General features: G+C 29.7%; 2 protein-coding genes across 2 annotated transcripts in view; both read left to right on the top strand.

Annotated features, from left to right (window-relative positions):
* LOC100198978 (pyruvate kinase PKM) overlaps positions 1–22341 on the top strand; it is a 48262-nt gene that overhangs the window by 9885 nt on the left and 16036 nt on the right. The window contains exon 2 of the mRNA XM_065805576.1: positions 10298–10454. Coding sequence (XP_065661648.1) covers positions 10307–10454 — 148 coding nt within the window. The 5' untranslated portion in view covers positions 10298–10306. The remainder of the gene's footprint in view (positions 1–10297; positions 10455–22341) is intronic.
* LOC136084948 (uncharacterized) lies at positions 10984–11523 on the top strand. The gene has a single exon (XM_065806350.1). It carries the CDS (start codon positions 10984–10986, stop codon positions 11521–11523), a length of 540 nt encoding a protein of 179 aa, XP_065662422.1.

Raw genomic sequence — 22341 nt, 5'->3', positions numbered from 1 at the left:
CAGAAAAATTCTTTTGAGGGATGATAGTACATACCAATAGGAGTTCATAGCAATAAATCTTAAAATCAGGGATTACCGTCCGTGGGACTTTTTTGCGTTTAAAGTTCTATATTAGAGTGAAAGTTAGTTTTCTTTATTTTCCGAATTCAATAATTAGTTTTACAAAAAACTTTATAAAACAAAAAATGTTCTACATAAAATTCTAAACAACTCTTATCTTATTCATATTTTCGAAAATTTGATTAGTTTTCCTTGAAAAAACACTTTTCTATAAGTTCGAATATTCTTCTTCAACTTCATTGGGTTTGGCTCGTTCTCACTTGATTCTTTGACATTTTTGTTCTTTCTTGTTACCTTTCCTTTAGTTCTAGAGGAAACTGAAAAAAAAGCTTTGGATTATTCTTTGAAATCATTTTTGATCTGGGTTTTCCCCCAAACTTACGTTTTTTTTTAAGATGCAACTTAGCAATCTGTAGCTATAACTTACCATTGACTTGCTGAGACTAGATTTTTTTGCTATTGTATTCAATGACACAAGAGAGGAGATGCTTGGAATAATCAAGATTCTCTGGATTTCTTTTGTATCTGTCCCAGAAGGGCTTGAAACTTGAGTGAAGAGCCTCAGTTTCTTGTTCGCTGAAAAGTCCTAGTCCCATATTTTTTCTCTTGATGAACTGAGGAACATGATGAAAGACAGCACGTACTTTGGGAGTAATAGAGACTGGAAGATTAATGTAGCTCTGTTTAAAACTTTCAATTTTTGCTTCAAAATCAGGATCCAAAGTGGTTCCAAAACAAGATGTAACAACATCTTTGAACAGAGACAAAGTTTGAATAAATCCATCGGCCTGTTTGAAGTGCTTTTGCTCTGCAATTTGCTTCAGGTAATCTAATCCTCTCAGCAGCTTAAGGCAATCATTTCCTTTAAAATGGCCCCCATGGAATGGTTGAATAGAAAGGTGCAGTGTGGTTGGTCATTGCTTTTCATCTGGCCAAAGATCGCAGAGATTTTTGAAGAGATGGTTGACCACACCAAGAAGTAGATGAAGCTCCATAGGTGGGATGGCTTCCAGCACAAGCATGTCATCATGAAAATCAAGCAAGGGCAGATGAACAACATTTTTGAAATCTCTCGACTTGCAAATGTCACCGCCTGATTTCATGAACTCTGCGAATTGCGTCCGAATTTGACCGAAGGTTCTTGGATGGCCACATCTGATGAGGTTTGTGTTCTCTGCCTCACACCAGCAGCAAGGGTGTTTGCTACTATGTGATTGAATTCCACAGAGAATGTTAGCAAGCTTCAAATCACAGGAAATAACCAAAGAGTCTAACAAAGACTTCTTATGGATTTTGATGAGACCAAAAATCTGCTTGACATTCTGGTAAGTTTCAGGTGTGTCTTGAGAGAGAGCAACAAGCATTTGCTGCTTGACACTTGTTACTTTGGCTGAAAGTGGAGAAGTTAGTTTCATGTTTTTTTGAACAGGACTTTGTGGCTCCAACTCATTCTTTTCCAGTTCAATGTGAGTGAAACTGACCTTCAAAAATGATCCACCTCCATCTATTCCCAGCTTCAAGATGACTGAATCTCCCAAGTTTCTTGAAACTTGTACGTTGACACTGAGGTCAATGAGACTATGGCAGTGCACAACCTCCCTGGTCAGGTTGTCTTCTGACAGGTTCATGCTGTTAATTGTAAAGTGGTCTGCTACTTTTTGTCCTGCCTTAGCAAATTTCAGTTGAAAGTTGGGTTCTACCAACCGTAAGGGACTGATTTGATTCAAAGTGGAGTCGAGCTTTCGCATACCATTATTGGAGAGTCCAGTGTTTTGCTGAATGTGAACCATATCCTGAGTAGAAAGCGGGGTTTTGAACAGCTGTTGTGCTACTGATGCCCCTCTTCGCAGCGGAATGGCTTTGCCTCCAGCTTGTTGAGTTAGACGAATTGTTCCATTAGGAGATGAATCTTTTGAAGCAATAACTGCTGAAGCTACTAGCTCTGTGCCCTTTCCATCAGCTTCAGCAATTTTTTTCAAATTTTCATGGCGAGTCCCCAGTGTGCAGTTGTGAGGGAGTCCACGACCAATTAATGAAAAACATTTGGTGCATCTCTTTTCAACGCTCTGGTTTTCAGGCTTGATTGATTTTTCAGAGGAGTCCTCAAGTTTGTTCAGAGGATGCTGCTTCTTTCCTCTCAGTTTACCTATTTGGCAGATCAAACAATCACAAATAAGTGATGAGCGAGTTGAAGGCTTTTTTGAGATGTTCTGAAAGTTGAAAAGTGTTGGAACTTTTTTCATGGAGCCATCCAATTTTCCAAGTTAAAATCTGCAGTTGACACAAATTCCTAATGGAACCCTTGTCATCATTGAAGTCTAAATTAGGTTCAATGAATTGAAGAATCTTTTACTTTGCTGCAACTGTCAGTTCTCTATCACTTTTTGTCATGCACACAACACATACAGATTTTCTGCATTTATCATGTGTTTTTGATGCAATAGGCATTTTGGTCGTAATGAGTCAAAAGTTAAAGCTTAGTCAAGCTTTTCAAGTGCTATTTCCCAAAACAAAGCGTTGTTTTTCCGTGCGACTAGATGAGATCCTCAAAAAATCGTTTTTCAGTGTGACACGATGGTTGTAAAAGATATTTTTTCAGCGTGACATTATGGTAGACAAAATGCCGATTTTTTGTCTCGAATTTTGAAGGTTAAAAACGCGTTTTTGTGAAAATATGAATAAGATAAGAGTTGTTTAGAATTTTATGTAGAACATTTTTTGTTTTATAAAGTTTTTTGTAAAACTAATTATTGAATTCGGAAAATAAAGAAAACTAACTTTCACTCTAATATAGAACTTTAAACAAAAAAGTCCCACGGACGGTAATCCCTGATTTTAAAATTTATTGCTATGAACTCCTATTGGTATGTACTATCATCCCTCAAAAGGATTTTTCCGGGTGTTTTCGTTGGGATTAGGTCAAAAATCTACAAACTGTGTGATAATAGAAACAGTAGTTTGCACTCGTTGCATGATGTAATAATCCTTTTTTTAAAAACTGCAGTGTATAAGTTATGCTTGATTATTTATAGATACCTGATTCATTCACAATAGACTAATTATTGTTAAGTAGCATTTCCCTTGTAGGGAGACGTGGTTTCTCATAACTGCTTCTCTCATCATAATTGACAACTTTAATTTTAATAAATCTCCCAAAAAAGATTAATATATGAAAAAGGGGTTTATCAAAACTTTATCAAAATTAATTAAGAAAAAAGGTTACGAAAAAATCATTGCAAATATCATTGTAAAGTGTCGCATCCTTATACCATTGATAAATACATTTGATGTAAGACAAAACACATGAACTTTTACAAATTATATTCAAGTTTGTGTAAGCACTATTGCTCTCTAATTTATCAACAAAAAATTTTATTGATTATATGTCCTGTAGAAATATTTCATCGCTTTTTCTTTAATAAATTGTGCTTGTTCTACGCTATTTATTCTTGATATCGGTATGAGGCTAAAATCAATATCTTTATCATTACCCGATAAACAAAGTATTTTTGCGTTTGATAGCAAGTTAAAGGTAAAGTTACATGTTTTTGCATCAGTATATTATTCAACATTTTGTATTCTAAGTCAATAATCAAACAATAATAATATACTTTTTATAATGTAATTTTAAAATTGTGTATAAAATATATAAAAAAATGTTATTGATTTAACACTTTAAAGAGACACTGTTGCTATATGAAAGCAAATAAAATGAGCTTATTTATATATTTTTTATTTGTTTTCATATAGCTCATTAAAGAGTTTAACACTAATATAAAGTAAAGACACAAGAAAAAACACAGACAATTTGTGAAACTTATTTTTTAATATATTGTAGCGCATTTATAAATTTTTCTTTGTCTTCTGGCACCCCTAATATTTTTCCGCACAGGTTCTAATAGTTGTTGCCGTCTGGTAACCTATTAATATTAAAATAAATATTTTTTAACATACGGTAGCGCTTTAATAAAATTTTCTTCGTCATTTGGCGCCTCTAATATTTTGGCGTTCGGGCTACGTATGTCCCTTTTTACCCCTCCCTCTCGGCGGTCCTGACCTTTGGTGCATTTAGACTACCTTCAGTTTACTGTTTTGAATTTAGTATATCGTGCTAAAGTTTTTATTCAAAAAATTAATGTTATAGTGTTAATGATATTTAATAAGAAAAAAGTAGAAACCTAGATCGTTCTTATAAAAAAATTGCTTTTAAAGATAATACCTCATCAAAAATTTGTCAACTCTACATTTTCACAAAATGCAAAAAAAGGTGAAGAATTGATTAAGACGGAAAATTGTTTTAAAAAAAAATTGATTAAGACGGAAAATTATTTTCATCGGTAAGGAAGGAGACGTGAACTACCTTGTTAAATACTCTTCCGCGGTGCTCTTTGATAAGAGTGTAAGAACTTCAACCACAAAAAAAAAAGAAAAAAAAAGGAAAATAACTATTTTTAACTGATCATAACTACAGGCAATTTATATAGTAAGACATTATTATCTCGAATAAAAGATAAAATTTTAAACTTTTTTTCTATACTCATTTGCGTACTTTTGTATACTCTCGTTTACTTATTTTTGTTAGTAAAGAATTATATTTGCATATTTTTTGCATAAAGTTCACGACTTAAAGTTGCCATTCTTCTTTCTACTCAACTAAAGCGATTCTTCCTGGTGCGTTCGCTGCCAAAAATATCCTATCACCATTATGCTCAAGAATATAATGAAATGCTTCGTCAATTACCTTAAAAAAACATTTGAAGTTAGAATGGGATTAACTTTGCCAATAGCATTTATTTACACGTAAAAAAAGTTTTTTTGATAACGAGGGTTTTCATCTACCTAAAGGGTAGATGATGTCATCTTAGGTGTAGACTACCATCTACACCTAAGATGACATCATCTACCCTTTAGATGACACCATTTACACCTAATATGACAACTGGTTTAATGTTATCTCTTTAAGATGCCTGCTAGTTTCTGTGCAGAATTTCCCATCAATAAGTTGTCCATCTTTAGCGTTTTGCGATCTGATCAACTTAACTGCAGCAGTTTTTAAAAAGTTCTTTCCTTGTAGCGTTGTACTGTTTTTTGAATTCAATCAAAGATAAGTTCCACTTCTACTATATTAAAACGCGTGTTATTGTATCAATAGTTTATGAATAGATAAAATTTAAATATCTACTTGACAACAAAAATTGAAATAGAAATGGAAACAACAATATCGATATCTGTGAATTAATTTTGATATTTAAAAATTTTCTCCTTACTACCATACTGTATTGTCAAGTTATTTTTTTTTTATATTAAAATACTTTCTAGTTACTACCATCCTATATTGTCAAGTTATTTATTTTGGTGTTAAAGTTAAACATAACTTTTGGTCAATTCACTTGAGACTTTTTTTTATTTCTAATAATAGCATCATTTCTTTTTTCTTGAGCCGCTGACCAGTTGGCTGACCGCTCCCGGTTGTTCAAACTAGCAATTATTCAAATTACCCGCTTATTCAAAGAAATTTTTATTTTTCGTAAATTTTCTTTTACAAACTCATGCAAATATCCATCAATTCTTCGAACCTGCAGTTATACGATATTTAGTTTATTTGAAGTGATTTTTTGCTCCCATTATCATCCCGTCAGTTATTCGAAAATAATTCGGACCTAACTTCCAGACATGGAGCAAACATTTATATGTTTATACTTATGTCAAATAAGGATGCTTTGCAAAAAAATGCAATGATTGGAGGCTGGGAACAAAAAAGCCCCAATTTTTGTCCTCCCCTGCCCCAAACGTGAGAGCAACAAGTTGATGAAATATTTTTTGTATCGTTCTCACCTAGACTTATGAATATTAGTCTGTTTTTAACTAGACTAATATTCATCGATAAATTTTAAGTTTCATAGTATTATCTTTCAGCGTTCCAAAATAATGACCATATAAAATTTATAACCCCCTCAAATTGAGGGGGATTTATACTTTATATGGTCAAAATTTTTGAAAGCTAAAATATTTTACCATGAAATTCAAAATTTATCGATGAATATTAGTCTAGTTAAAAACAGTATAAAAAATATTTCATCAACTTGTTGCTCTCACGTTTGGGGCTGGGGGGCACAAAATTTGGGACTTTTTTGTTCCCAGCCTCCAATCATCGCAATTTTTTTGCAAAGCATCCTTATTTGACATAAGTATAAACATATAAATGTTATAATATAATATATATATATATATAAATATATATATATATATATATATATATATATATATATATATATTATATATATATATATATATATATATATATATATATATATATATATATATATATATATATATATATATATATATATATAATATATATATATATATATATATATATATATATATATATATATATATATATATATATATATATATATATATTAATTATTTATAAGAGTTTTCATATAAAGCATACAAGTAAATTAGAAAAAGTTGTTTCTTGATTAATTTATCTGAAATTTACATTTTTAATAAAATATTTGTAACTTTTTTTTTTCCAATCACATGTTATTTTAGTTATGAATATAACTTTGAAATTAGATATTTTATAAACTAAAAGCGATTATTTTCTAATTTTTTTAAATAGAAATACATTTAGTAATCACAAAATAAGTTTGTTATAAAGTAATAAAAATTAAAAAAATTAAAAACTAAAATAATGAAATTAAAGTAAGTGTTCATTTGTATCAACAAAAAAAAAAAGTGGCAAAAATAAACTAACCATATAAACAAAATTAATAAACCTTAATAAAAAATTACTTACAAAACATAAAAAAAAAGAATTAACATTTTGTTGACAATACTTTTGCTTTAAACATTCATTGGTATGATTCGGCATGGAGTTTACTATATTCTCAGTGAACACTTTTGGATCACTATTAAGTAAATTTGTTATTAATTCTTTCAGTTGGTTAGATCGTTGATTTTAATCCAACCAAGATTGTGGTTTAACAAGTTCTCTTTGTAATTAAGATCTAAAGTATTGGCAGGTTTTAATGACATGGTTTTAATGTTGTTTTCCTCAAACAACGGCTTGCAAATCTTAGCAGCATGTAGAATATTCCCATTTCTTTTGGGAAAATGTCAATAGAAGGCATCAAATAATTATCCAATATGTCTAAATATCTTAGAGAACTTAGCCTTCTATCCAATTATTTGAAACGACCAACACCTTCATAATTCATAGAGGCCCAGATGTGTTAAAAGTGGCATGTGTTGTGTTAAAAGTGGCATGTGTTGTGTTAAAAGTGGCATGTGTTGTGTTAAAAGTGGCATGTGTTGTGTTAAAAGTGGCATGCGTTGTGTTAAAATATTTTGCAGTTTCTCTCATTAAGATGTTTTGTCCATTCATTACTATGATTTTACATTTTGTTATATTATCAATAACTTTTCCAGTTAATTTGATAGTTTTATTGCTGTATTGTATTAGATACTGATTTTTCTATTTCATTTTACGCAAATTTTTCAAATATTTATAACAATTTAAATAAAAAATTATAACAATTTAAATAAAAATTCTCAAATAATTATGAATAGTTTACATAAAAGATTTTTAATCAAAGACAAATTTTGAAGGCTTCAAATAATACAGTGGATCGTTAATTTTGGCCATAAAAACTATTTTAAATTATAATATTTATGTCAAAATAGAGCAATATAATATATATATATATATATATATATATATATATATATATATATATATATATATATATATATATATATATATATATATATATATTAATCGTATGTCGATTTTTATTTTTTTTCCATTTCAAAAACGATAAGGTTACTTTTGGTGAAGAATTTTAAGGACCCTACGCCCATACCCTCCTTGGGACGGCCTTGAGTATGAGTCTGATTAATTTGGAGCAAAGAGATAATAGTTGATTTTTGGGAAGCATGGTTATATTGATAAAATTGTATATAAATGGTTTATGAACACATATGAATAGAATGTACCAATTGGTGGACACGTCAGAAAATGTTTAAGATTTTGTAAAAAAAACTAGTCATAACGGATTTTAAGGCTTCAGGGGGGGAGGGGGGGCTAAATTAGTAAAAAAATAAACATAACGTTTTTTGAACTATTTTTGGCAAGGAAAGGTCGTGCTCAGAGGAAATGAAAGCAAGTTGGGAGCAGATTCATTTGCTCACGATCCTCTCAAGGTATGAGTTGAGGAATATTTACAACGCGGATAAGTTTGGTTTATTTAATCAACAATTTTGACAAAAACCTTTCATTTAATAGGTGAATGATGTGCAAAGCCTGTTTAACAGGTCTAGCAGCAGGAAATGGGGTTAGCAAAAAGCTGTCTATATTGATAATTGGAAAGGCAGAAAAACCACGATGTTTCAAAGGTGTTAAAAGCCTAAATCGTAGACGGACTCTAAAATCTTTACTGATTATTAATTATATACTGACTAAAAAGTCTTGGCTCGAAGTTCAATGCTGAGGATAGGAAGGTTGAGGAAAGGAAAGCTCTAATCATAAATAACTGCGCAGCTCATCCTAATCTTGACTACCTCGTAGGAATTGAATTAGTATTTTTACCACCCAACACAACCTCCAGCAATGGACCAGGGAATAAGAGCATTGAAGATTTTTTTATTTCACGAATGTTATGAGGCGTTAGATTATATTTATCGATGGTAAAACGACCCCAAAGATCAAAATTCTTAAAGCTAAGAGCATGTCGGACAGGTCATGGGATGCTGTGTCGACAAACAATGTAAAGTATTGTTTTGGAAAAGCAAACATCTTGCAGGAAATTTGTCTGATTTCTGACATAAATGGTGAAGCTGATCCTTTCAAATTGCTTAAAGAGAACTTCAACGAGCAAAGATCACGTGGTTTATTAGATGAAGAATTAACTGTTGACGTCAATATTTTGAGATCTATAAAAGAGAAATAGCTGATATCACAAATAAGTTCTGGATGTTATTTTAATCAACAATTGTAATGAGGTAAAAGAGGAGATGTCAATCAATTTGCCTGAAAAGCCAAAGTTATCAGAGGTTGCACGTGCAATGGAGGTATGCTGATCTCTTTTTGACAATAATAGCGTTGAAATCCGACAACCACTAAGCCTCGTATTAAAGATGTTTAATAAACACTCTTTAGAAATAAAAAAAGCAATCAAAAATAGATAATTTTTTCAAAAAATTGTAATAAATTTGTTATTTTAAAAACTAAAATGTTATGGATAATGGACGACATTTTCAAAAATTTGTAAAAAGTTATTATTTTACAAATAAAAAACATAGTATGCTATTCCATCTTATTTCATTTTTCATCCTTTTAACTCTCTATTTTCGTTAAAATTGAAATTTAGCAGACGTGGCGCAATAGTTAGCGTGCTTGTCTCAGAAACAAGCGGTCCAGGGTTTAACGCGAGCTTGGGCATGTTTTCCGCCATCGGTAAAGAAGATGGCATGAACTTCGTTGTTAAATGCTACTCTTTAGTGCTCCGTAACAAGACTCCGTAAACATAAATTAAAAATTATATAAAATGTTGATTTTGATATGAAATAAGTTACTTTAAAGAGGATTTTCAGTTATTCAAAATTTCGGTTATTCGAAGTAAATTCTTATTTCTTTAGGAGGTTGGATCAACCGGGAGTTTATTAAATAAAGAATTAAAATAGTCAATAACCGTATTGCATGTATCAGTTTGTGTACAACATTTAATAAGGTTTTTTACTAAAAATAAGGTGTATGTTTTTCCAATTTTTTAAAAATAGTATTGGAAAATACTACTTTTATAAAGCTCTTCGTAAAACTAAGTTTACGCTTAGTATTTAGTATTTCAGCACTTAAGTGGTTTGAAGCCGGCTCTTGCCATGTATGCATAATTGGTAGGCAAGGAGGTGCTCTGCGATAAGGCCGTGAGGACTTCTTGGAGCACCTAAATAACTAAAAAAAAAAATTTAGAACATTTTAGTAAAAAATTTTTTTATAAAGAAAAAAAATATTATTCCAAATATGTTGCATCATACTATGTTCCCTCTTGCTTATGTAAAGGTTTTGGATCCAGAGTCTAGCTGGATTGATTTGTCATTTCATATAATAATCATATAATAAACTTATTTAACGTTTAACATGCTAAAATTGTTTTATAATAAAAATAAATATATGTTTATTAACACAAACCAACATAAGTTATACGTTTATGATTATATTTTTTATTTAAAGTCTGCAACAATGTCTGGTTCTAAAGCTCGTCTAGAGTATAAAGAAGAAGTACCTGTAACATACCCTTTTGCTATGACTAGAGGAGAATATTTAAGCCTGTTGAACATTGACCAACCTCCGACAGTAATTCGCGGAACAGGAATAATTTGTACAATCGGTAATTTTATATACTATTTACTAAATCTTTCTTTAATGATTTATTCTATTATTATAAAACTTTTTTAAAAAACCTGAGCTTTCAATATACGAAAGCCATTTTTGTAAAATTAGAAAAATTATACATTATACATTTAAATGCTATAGTTATAGTTATAATAATAAATTATACATTTAAATGCTAAAACTTATAAACAAAATTTATTTTTTTGAATTAGCTTGAATTTCTTGCTATATTTTGGTATAAAATGCTCTTACATGGCCTACTTAAATTACACGGCCTGATTTGTTGCATTTTCCGTAAAAAATTATAAGGCCAATATTTTTATGGCTTATGTATAAAAGCTAGAGTTATTGTTATTGTTAAGAGCCGTGTTTGCACTATAAATGTTTTATTCTTATTTTAAATAATAAATAATAGTTAGATATTTTATGAGTAATTACTTTCTGTTTTACTGGAGTTTCAGTTTATTCCAATAACACAGAATACTGAAATAGGCTTTCAGATAGCTATATCAACCTATATCAACATGTATCAACATATATCAACATATATCAACATGTATCAACATGTGTCAACATATATCAACATAAATCAACATATATCAACATATATCAACATATATCAACATATATCAACATATATCAACATATATCAACATGTATCAACATGTGTCAACATATATCAACATAAATCAACATATATCAACATATATCAACATATATCAACATATATCAACATATATCAACATGTATCAACATATATCAACATATATCAACATATATCAACATATATCAACATATATCAACATATATCAACATATATCAACATGTATCAACATATATCAACATATATCAACATGTATCAACATGTGTCAACATATATCAACATAAATCAACATATATCAACATATATCAACATATATCAACATATATCAACATATATCAACATATATCAACATGTATCAACATGTGTCAACATATATCAACATAAATCAACATATATCAACATATATCAACATATATCAACATGTATCAACATATATCAACATATATCAACATGCTACTAAAAGATCTTGTTGCTAAAACTACCAACAACTCTTCATTGAAAATAAAATCAAAGGTTTGTAGTTTTGTTTTTCTTATAATTGCAATTATTAGAAATAATAGATGAATTTTCTTAGTAATATTTACACTGCAAAACAATATTTTGCAATGTAAACAATTATGCCGCATGTTTCAAACACGCAGCAATGAAAACGCAACAAATTAGGCCATTTAATTACGTTTTATGAATGCTAGCATATTTCTTAACCTAAATGGTTTCGCAGTGATGAAAATTTCAAATTAAAAAACTGTGGTGTGTTAGAAAAAATCTTAGACAAAAATTGTAAGATGTAAGATGTATTTGCACAAAGCAGCCCAATATCAAAGTGGTAAATAATTTTCTGAAGATTGAAAAAATATTCTTTATAAAGAAATTGTTTTTGTTTTTATGATCCTAGGGCTTCAAAAATTTATTCATATGTTGTGAAATCCTCACCTAAAGTTTGCATAATAGATTATTACCTCAGTTATTGAGATTACTACCTCAATGCACCAATCAAAACTTAAAGTAAGAGCTATTGTTACCGAAAACCATTCTACCAATGTTATGCATTTTTATATTTTCATAAAGTGTATACTGGATATGGAAAATTATTTATTTATCATCCAGTTTATAAAAAGAGGGTTTAAAACATAATTAATATTAGATATTCTCCGTTTTATAAAAAATGTAAGAAACAACTTGTTGAATGCAAAAAAATGTTTTTTCCTTCTTTTTCATTTGATTTTTTCAGAGAGTAAGTTGAAGTAACTGCTGATTACATTGCAGGGAACATATTTCAAAAGGTTTATTATGAGATCAATTACTAAACAGGAAAGAAAAAGCAATAAAAATTAATTATCAAGTCACTTATCTTGGAAACAACAAACAAGTTGTCAACCTTAAATTGGCAATATTTGACAAAATGTTGAGTTATTTTCCTGAAAGAAATAATGCTTATTGTTACATAACTTAAAATAACATAAAATAATGCTCATTGTTACATAACTTATTTATACACTTAATTCAAAACAGAAACTCAATTTACCTAATCAACTCAGCAATGGTGCTGTGAAAGGTGATAACAAACCCATACTTTATAGAGAAATTGCTAACTGTATTGAAATTCAATCAAGTAAACATTTTGCATTAACCAAACAAACTTCTCATGCTCTAATTACAACACTACAAGCTACTGTACCTCTTATGAACGATTTGCTTAAAGAGGGCTATACATTTGTTCTTACTTTAAGTTTACAAAATGATCCTTTGGAGCTAGGTTTTAGAAATTATAGTTAAATGACCAGTGGTAGACTTTTTGTGATTCTTTTAGAAATACAAAATAGCGAAAAGATTTTGGCAGAAGTATGCTCTATAACATTTTCTGAGAAGGAAATATTTATCAGACATTTGATAATCCTTAAAAAATATTATGCAAGATATTGCTTAGTTATCTGCATAAACTGACTAATGTCAGCTTTCTGAAGGTAGCATAGATACATATACTATAGCAAGTTAGTAAGTGGTAAAAAATAAAAAAAAAGATTTTGATGTTGAACTTATGCTAAATGTTGTTTTATGAAGAGGAGAACCTATATATTCAATTCAACCTCTGTCTGATTTTATTTTTTATCATTTTAGTATTCTATATGTTATTTCTCCTATTTTAATCAAACATTGCAGTCATTCTTTTTCAATCAAAAGTTTGAAGAACAAATTTTTAAGATTTGTTATAGCAGTGTTGGTTTTACTTGTGAAAATCACTAAAAAGGGTAAAGAAATATAGATCTCGTATTGTTAATAATATTTTTTATAATAATTTTCAAAAAAAAGTAAAAAAATTAAAAAAAAAAACCGAATAAATATTTCAAGTAAAAAGGTATTTCTTATTTTAATTTCAATTATAATAAATACAAATTTACAAACCTTTGATTTTATTTTTAATGGAGAGTTTTTAGGCAATCTTAGCAACATGTAAATTTGATCAATAAACTACTTAGGGATAAAGGTAGTGAGTGTACATATATCTGCTGATTTAGGGATAGGCGCAGTGGAGTGTACGTACAACGACTATTTTAGGGATAGGCACAGTAAAGTGAACACACATCGACTAAGAGTTTCAATTTAGAGAGGAACCATTCTAGTCCACTATTTCATTGTTCGGTAAAATACTATTACCATAAAATCATTACGAGTAAGGATACAATCTAGACACAACCTTAAAAAAACTGGCCTCTTAATTTTAAAATATCATACTTGTTATATAAATATCGCCTTAAATACTTTTATTATTTTAAGAAAAAACCATTAAAAAAAAATTGAAAATTTTGAAATTTAAAAAGTGGCAAGAATAATACCTCAACGTATAATAAGCCAGAAATTATGTTTTGTTAGATAATAATTTTGCGATAAAATCTCATATTTGTTATTTAAATATCAACTAAAATACTTCATATCAAAAAAAATTTGCGTTTTATATATTTAACAAAGAAAACATTAATTCTAAGTAAAAAAAAAAATCAAACATTTTTAAAACGAACGGATCAACCTGTATCTACCGCCTTAATTTATATATCATTAAAAACCAGTATGGTGCTGATCACGTGGTTTAAAAATTGACTGCCTATAGCTGCCTGAACAAATTCACTTTTAAATTGAATTAACTACGTTCAATTTTAAGAGAGTTTAATATAAAAAAAACTGAAGTTTGACTCAATATTTTTATAGACTTAAGTTTTAAAACAACATTTTATTTTGATACATTTTATGTAAATTTTTTTTTTGTTTTAAAGAGAATTTTTTACATTATATAAATGTATAAGAATTAAGAAAAAATATTTGAAAATCTTTAAAAAAATCGATTTTTATGAAGGAATAAAAGTTTAATTTTTAATAACAATTTTTTAAGATATTAAGAAAATTAAAACTATATAAAGATATTAAGAAAATCAAGCAAAATTAATTAAAAATAAAATGAAAACTAATCTTATTAGAAGTTAAGTTTACAAAAAACTATTTTAATCAAATATACGAAAAAAACTATTAATTAAAAAAAAAGTTGTTTCATCGGCAGGAGCAGGTTCGCGGCATTTTTTCATGCAAATAAGCTCTATTTGTTTTTTGGGTAAACACAATCGACAAACCCAAGACTTGCAACTAAAAGCTTCACATTGATACCACATTTGTTTTGAGATGGCAATGCTTCTTCCCAAACTCTGCGACACTATTTGCACCTCTTGATGTCTTTGTCTTGTCTCTGTTTTTTTGAACGTTGCACTTGCTGAGTTTCATTTAAAGCTTTACTGAAGTGAACTTTGTGTTTCTTTAATTACTTTGACTTTTTGGCCTCATTGTATTGCTTTAATTTCTCGAGCACCTCAGATGTACTTAGACACTGGCCTTCATCTCTCGGAATGCTGACTCTTTTGGGTTTTTTTGCCTATCAATATGGTGGCGCTTTAAAACATTTTTCAAATTGCCTTGAGTCTTTCTGTGAAGTGTTGCAACATTTGATACGTTTGAGCAGGAGTCACTGGTGTTGTTGTTAAATTTTGAAGTTGGCGAATTGTTGGAGTTTGATGCTGACTAATGTTAGATGATGGTATAGGCTGGGATAAGGATAATGAAGTGTATTGAAATAACTTGTTATTTTTTCTTCGGTACAAGAGGAAGCTCTGAGAAACTTTTTGGTTTGTCCTATTGCAAGTTGCAATTGCTCTTCATTGTAATTTGTTAGCGCTTTACGAATGTAAGTACGAGTCATTCTGTTTTAAAACTTTTTAGATAAATAGCAAAAGCTACCATATTTGTTTACGTTTTAAATAATTTAATCGTTTACTCTTACCCCAGTTTACTTTGTCTTATGAAATAATGGAAAATAACTGCATAATGATGATGATTTACACGCGAAGATTTTAAGTTTGTTTCCGAAACCAATTTTGAAGAATCTAGTAATAATTCATAAATTTTTTCAAAATTCATTTACCAAGCTAAAAAAAAGTAAATAAAATAATCAAATAAAACAACTTTTCAAATGCGTATTTGAAAAAAGAATATACAATGTTTGGTTAGACGAAATCATATTAGACTGGAAAAAACAAAAACTTGAAACGAAAACCTGCTGTATGTTTAATAAAACTATGTATTTAATTTATTAGGTTCTTTATTAATTCATTCATTATTAATTCCAAGCCCCTTAGACTATATCGTAAATATAAGACAACAAAAATTAAAAAACGTAGCACTATATAATATAAGACTTAATAAAATAAAAATAATCGGTCCTAAAGTCCTACTTTAACTTTTTGTTTTTGTGTTGGTTAAGAAAAATTTAAAAAAAGAAAAAAAAAAGAAAAAAAGGAATTTGTACAAAGAAACTATATTACTAAAAAGCAAGCAAGCAAATACGCATAATCCTGAAGCTTTCCTTTTACACCAGCATATACCTTTAAATACGTGAATAATTCTTATAAACCATAATTTTATATATATATATATATATATATATATATATATATATATTTAAATAAATAAAAAAAAAGAATAAAAAAAAAAAAGAAGAATTTAAGCAATAACAAGTGGCACAATCCTTTTCTAAGATCGTCAAACCCATAATGACAAGCCTTTAATTGTTAGGTAAATTTAACAATAGCAATCATTAAAACTTCAGAAAAAGCTGAGCGCTACGTCGATCATCAGTAGTTTTTGCTTTAATTTATTCTTAAATTCATTAAGCGTAGAAATTGTTTTAAATTCATTAGTTAATATTTTATTACATAGTTTCGGCCCTCTAGTAGAGATTGAAAATTCGGTCGCCGCAAAATAACTTTTGGGTTGAATATAACTGTTATTTGAAAATCTGGTGAGATATCTATTTTGATTTATTTTGAATAATGGATAAAATATTTTAGGAGATATATTTTTATTAATTTTGAACATAAATATAAGAACTTGATAGACATTTAATTGATAAACATTCATTATACTTAAGTTAACAAATAATGCTTGGGAGTGTGTATAACGGCCCACATTAGAAATGATTCTGATTGCATGCTTTTGTTAATTAAATAGTTTTTTTATTTTATTTTTATTTGTACTGCACCAAGCAATATTTGCATAATTAAGATGGCAATGTATGAACGAGAAATATAAAAGCTTTAAGCAAGTTGGATTTAAAAAAGGCTTAGCTCTGCATAGCAGGCCTATGTTCCTTGAGTTTGTATTTTCGAGATATTGTATGTGATCTCTCCACGTCACATTTTCATCAAGAAGCACGCCGAGAAATTTTAAAGTGGTTTCTCTTTTTATGTCCTGATTGGCAATACAAAGTTTTGGAAGTTTCAAGGGAATTTTATCTCGGTCATGAAAACGATGGAAAAAAGTATATTTTGTTTTGGTTACATTTAGAGATAATTTGTTTGCATTAAACCATTCAGTAAGATTTAATAGCTCTTTGTTTACTGTTTTATTAGATATGCTTTCTGAAAAGCCTTAAGAGACTACCAGTAAGTTTTCAAAGATCTTTCGTCAAAATTTTATAAATTCAATAAAAAAAAATTTAGACTTTTTGTACTGTCTTTTATGTGTTATTAAGGTACTCCAAGAAGTCCTTACGGTCTTATCACAGAGCACCGTGGAAGTGCATTTAACTAGGCAGTTCACACTCTTTCCTTACCAATGTAGCTTATTGGGTTAGAATCAGCGCCGAACCTTGGTTGTGTTTTTTAATATAATTAACTGTTTTTAATAGAAAAAAGGTTATACATTTTTTTTGAGTATTTCAACTAAAAAATGTCGTTTTTGTCTGCTCACAATGCACAGTGTATCATTGTGCAAAAAAAAAAAAATTTTGTCAACTTTATAACAAAACGTAACAGTAAAATATAATTTTTTTTAAAGTGAAAAAATTAAAAAAAAATTATTGTGATAGTACATTTTTATTTTATTAATTTTTTAAAATATGTACAAGAAACCAAAGAGGCTAGATGACAAAACTATCGTTTTCTACCTGCTTCAATCTTAAATGACAATAAACTGAAAAAAAAAATTATTATTACTTTTAAAACTGGTAGACTTTCTTTTCAAACTCCTACTTTGACGATTTCCTTAAGATCCAAAAATATGAAAAAGTTTTTTTTGCTAGACTACCTGCCCAAACCCAAAACGTCAGTCGATTGTATGTACACTTTTTTTTTTTTTTTCAATTCATTTTATTTAGCCGTACAAATATTTACAAGTTGGCAAGGACGAGAAGAAGACAGATTTGTCTTATCATCAAGTCCCTTGTTTTTTCTAGACATTTATATAAATACGTTGTAACAAAAAAGAAAAATGAGAAAAAAAAAAACAAAATGTTTCAAAGAAGTTTATGTCAAATGCAAAATAGTTTAATAGTGCCTTTTAAAGTTATTTTTGATAAAAGTTAAGGAAGTAATTTAATCACAACAACATGAAGGTTAACTTACGGTCATCAAATGCTATATATATTCAAATTCCAAAGTTATTCAATAAAAGAAAACTCTCTTGAACACTTACCACGCCTTTCTATATTTAAGTCAGTTGATGTATGTATGCTTCGCTGCACCTTTCCATATATATCCCAATTCACATAATATACCTATAAGTTTGAGTTTGTTGACCAGAGATACGTTCAACGTTAGAAAGAGTTTGAGTTGATGAGCCTAGTTGTAAAGCTTGAAGTATTAGTAAATTTTACTTTAAAAACTATTTAGTAAATAAAACTTTCCAATATTTTCTCCTAATATAAATTGAGAATACTAATTTTCTGTGTGCGCGTATGCACATTTAAACGACCGTGGAGCAGTGGTTAGAGCGCTTGCTTTAGAAGCAAAAAATTCAGAGTTCGGAGCGAACTCTGGGCATAATTTACGCTAGCGGTAAGAAAGGAGGCGTGAACTTCCTAGTTAAATCCTCTTCCGCGGAGCTCTGTGACCGTTAGGTCTTCTTGGGACACCGAAAACAAAAAATTAAAAAAAAAAAGTGCGTTTGTTGGCGCGTCCGCGCGTGGTTTGTGACACGATCTATAAATTTCAGAGTGAATGCTTACCGTTATTCCTTTGAAAATCTTTTTAAGTACAAATATATACATAGAATGGATTATTAGGCAAAGTATAAAAATCTATTTGTTTTGTTCAAGAGAGTTATTCAATTTTTAGTACGTTTATAAAAAAAAACCTTTAATTAAGTTTAATTATAGTTACATTCATCTCCCACCAGTTCTTGCAGGTGGTCGTTATTAACAAACTGCTTTAATTTTACAAGAGCTAAAATAGACAATAAGGACTAAAACACTTCCCTTTTCCGCTTTTATTACCTTATTAATTGGAAAAGTTGAATTAACCAGTGCACAATGTGTTAATGTCTGAATTCTTGAAATAACAAGTACAAAAAGATATTTATATAAATAATTTTTTTAAATTTTTCTAATACTTTTCTAGTAGTCGTTTTAGTATGCTTAAAATCTAGAGAAACAAAAATTTTTAGAAAGTAAGAAAACAGGTAACTCGTTATCAGATTTCTAGTTAATAAATCTAGTTTTTTAACATATTAAGAATTGTGCTTTGCTCAATTGTAATATGTTAAGAATTGGTTCAACTTATATTAATTCTTCTGCTTGAAATACTGTAAAAGTTTGATTTCCTATAATCCAAGAAAACAATAAGAAAAAAATTGTACATGTTTATCATCAAGATACCAAACTGAAAAAAGATGTGCAAAGTAATCCATTGATCAAGGTTGAAGTCTACTGCTTGGCTGAAAAAATGCATTCCAGTTTGCAAGTATTGATTTTAAATGAACCAATTGAATCTGAACACATTGTATCATTATTCTGTCACAAAGAAAAATTGAATAATGGTACAATAAGACTGAGTCAAGTTACCTGTCGCAAATAATTTCCAGTAACTCCATGAAACAAACTTTTTAAATATATATATATATATATATATATATATATATATATATATATATATATATATATATATATATATATTTATATATATATATATATATATATATATATATATATATATATATATGTATGTATATATATATGTATATATGTGTATATATATATATATATATATATATATATATATATATATATATATATATATATATATATATATATATATATATATATATATATATATATATATATATATATATATATATATATATATATATATATATATATATATATATGTATATATATATACAGTATTGGACAAAACATTTGCAACCAACATCGAACAATGCTAAAAAGTGTTCCTAATTTTACATGTCTTAAAAACGAAACGAACTATACTACCACAGCAAACAGTTCAGGAGTCTAGAGTCATAGCATGCTATGACATGAGCAATCAGCTGACAGGTGACAGCACACAGGCAGAATTTTGTTGACAAGTGCCGTTTTGCAGCGGACAAAACAAGTGCAACTTTTTGGTTTGTTTCATTTTCTTAAGTCTGGTCCGTGTCAACATCACGGAAGTTTTTTAATAATTAAAGGAAGTATCCAGAAGTTTCCAGAAGTTTCCAGAAGCATGCAGAAGCATGCAGAAGCTTCCAGAAGTTTCCAGAAGAAGCATCTGGAAGCATCCAGTAGCATCCAGAAGTACCCAGAAACATTCAGAAGCATCCAGACGCATCCAGAAGCTTCCAGAAGCATCAAAAAGAAGAATCTAGAATCTTCCAGAACAGGTTTACACAGGTTCATTTTACTATATAAGAGACATGTAAATCGACATGTAATTCAGTCAGTATATGGAAGTCAATCAGTCAGTATTATCAAGACAGTTTATCGAAGTGAGTTTTATCAAAGTGTTTTATCGAAGAACGTCAATACAAGAAGTGAAATACAACGTGTGTTTCATAACATCAATACAGTCCACATCCAACCAAGACGTTGTGTTCCACAGAGCATTATTGTATCATCACAAGGTAAATGTAACACGGTAAGCCTTGAGAAGCGTGATTATTTATTTTTATTATTTTTATGACTTCAAGTGCAAAAATGGCTCCCGACAGTCTTGGATTGGAACTAAGAAAGAAAATTCTTGGCGATTACGTAAGTGGAATGCTACAAAAAAGTATTTGTGATAAATATCGCGTGAAAAAATGGACCGTATCAAGACTATGTTCCAAATATCGTTCTACGGGGAAGTTGGCAGCATATAACAAAGGTGGAAGACCGCGTTCCACCACTTCTAGAGAGGATTCTTTGACCGTCAGATCCGTCAAGAAGGATCCCTGGATATCATCAGTCAAGATACAAAAGCAATTAGAGCTGCCTGTATTGGACCGAACAATAAGACAACGTGCTGCTGAAGCCGGATTGTTTTCTCGACGCCCTGCAAATAAACCGCTGATTTCACTAAAAAACAAGAAGAAAAGACTCCTGTGTGCTACATCTCATATTGACAGGAATGCGCAGAAATGGCAAACTGTCCTGTTCAGTGATGAATCGAAGTTCAACATCATTGGGAGCGATGGCATTTGCCGTGTACGTCGACCGGCCGGAAAACGCCTCAATTTAGGTTACTGCCATAAGACCGTGAAGCATGGTGGAGGCAATGTAATGGTCTGGGGGTATTTTTCTGCTAACAGTCTAGGTCCAATACATCGAAACGATGGAATAATGGACCATTTCATGTATAAAATATCCTGAAAGATGTTATGTTACCTCATGCTGAATGGAATATGCCAATAAAATGGGTTTTTCAGCAAGACAACGATCCGAAACACACTGCAAAAGTAGTCAAGCAGTGGTTTCAAGACAACCACCTATCGGTGATGGATTGGCTGCCTCAATCTCCGGATCTTAACCCTATTGAGAGCCTGTGGGAGATCGTCAACCGCAGAATTATTCGTGAAGGTGTTCGTAATAAGGATCAACTGTTTGAACAAATCCAAAAGGCCTGGGCAGCGATTCCACAAAGTTTTATTGATCACCTGATCGAATCTATGCCTCGAAGATGCAAGGCTGTGATCGACAACAAAGGATTCGCCACGAAATATTGATAGCGAAATACAGCTTGGTAAACATTTTGTCGAGTTGCACTTGTTTTGTCCAGAAGGAAATCAACTTTTTTTAATACTTTTGATTAATTTATTAATTTTCGTGTACAAATAATGAACTTTGTGATGAATAAAACTTAAAGAACTTTGTCTCTCAACAGTTACATAGTTATTTCTCTAAATTGAAAAAATGCAGCACTTTTATATAAAGAAACTAAATTAGCATTATTTGGTTGCACTCGTTTTGTCCGATACTGTATATATATACATGTGTGTGTGTGTGTGTGTGTGTGTGTGTGTGTGTGTGTGTGTGTGTGTGTGTGTGTGTGTGTGTGTGTGTGTGTGTGTGTATACATATATATTAGGGTGGTCCAAAAAAAAATGAAGTTTAAAAATTCTGTTCTCCACAAGGCTTATCTTGTTTCATATAGTATTAGAGAATTTCTGTAAAAATTTGAAGCAAATCGGACAATACTTAGGGGTCAATAAAATTTTGTCTTTTCATGCATGCGGTCAAAAAAGTAAAAATTTCATTTGATATATTCATATTTTAATATTTAAAATTTTAAATGAAAAATTGTTATAATACTGATTTCAAAAGTATGACATATAAGTAATACCCAATCAAATATCATCTACTGTGATCATGGCTGCCTTAGAGGAGGATGGGTAAATCTGGCGATGTCGCTGGTCAAAACAAAGCAGAAACTGTTTTTGGTCCTGGTCTTTGGTGAAGGTTTCATTATATTTCTGGATAAGAGCAATG

This window comes from Hydra vulgaris, chromosome 09 (assembly GCF_038396675.1).
Source record: "Hydra vulgaris chromosome 09, alternate assembly HydraT2T_AEP".
Taxonomy (NCBI): Eukaryota; Metazoa; Cnidaria; class Hydrozoa; order Anthoathecata; family Hydridae; genus Hydra; species Hydra vulgaris.
The sequence above is the reverse complement of the archived record's forward strand: the minus strand, read 5'-3'. Positions and strand labels throughout refer to the sequence as shown.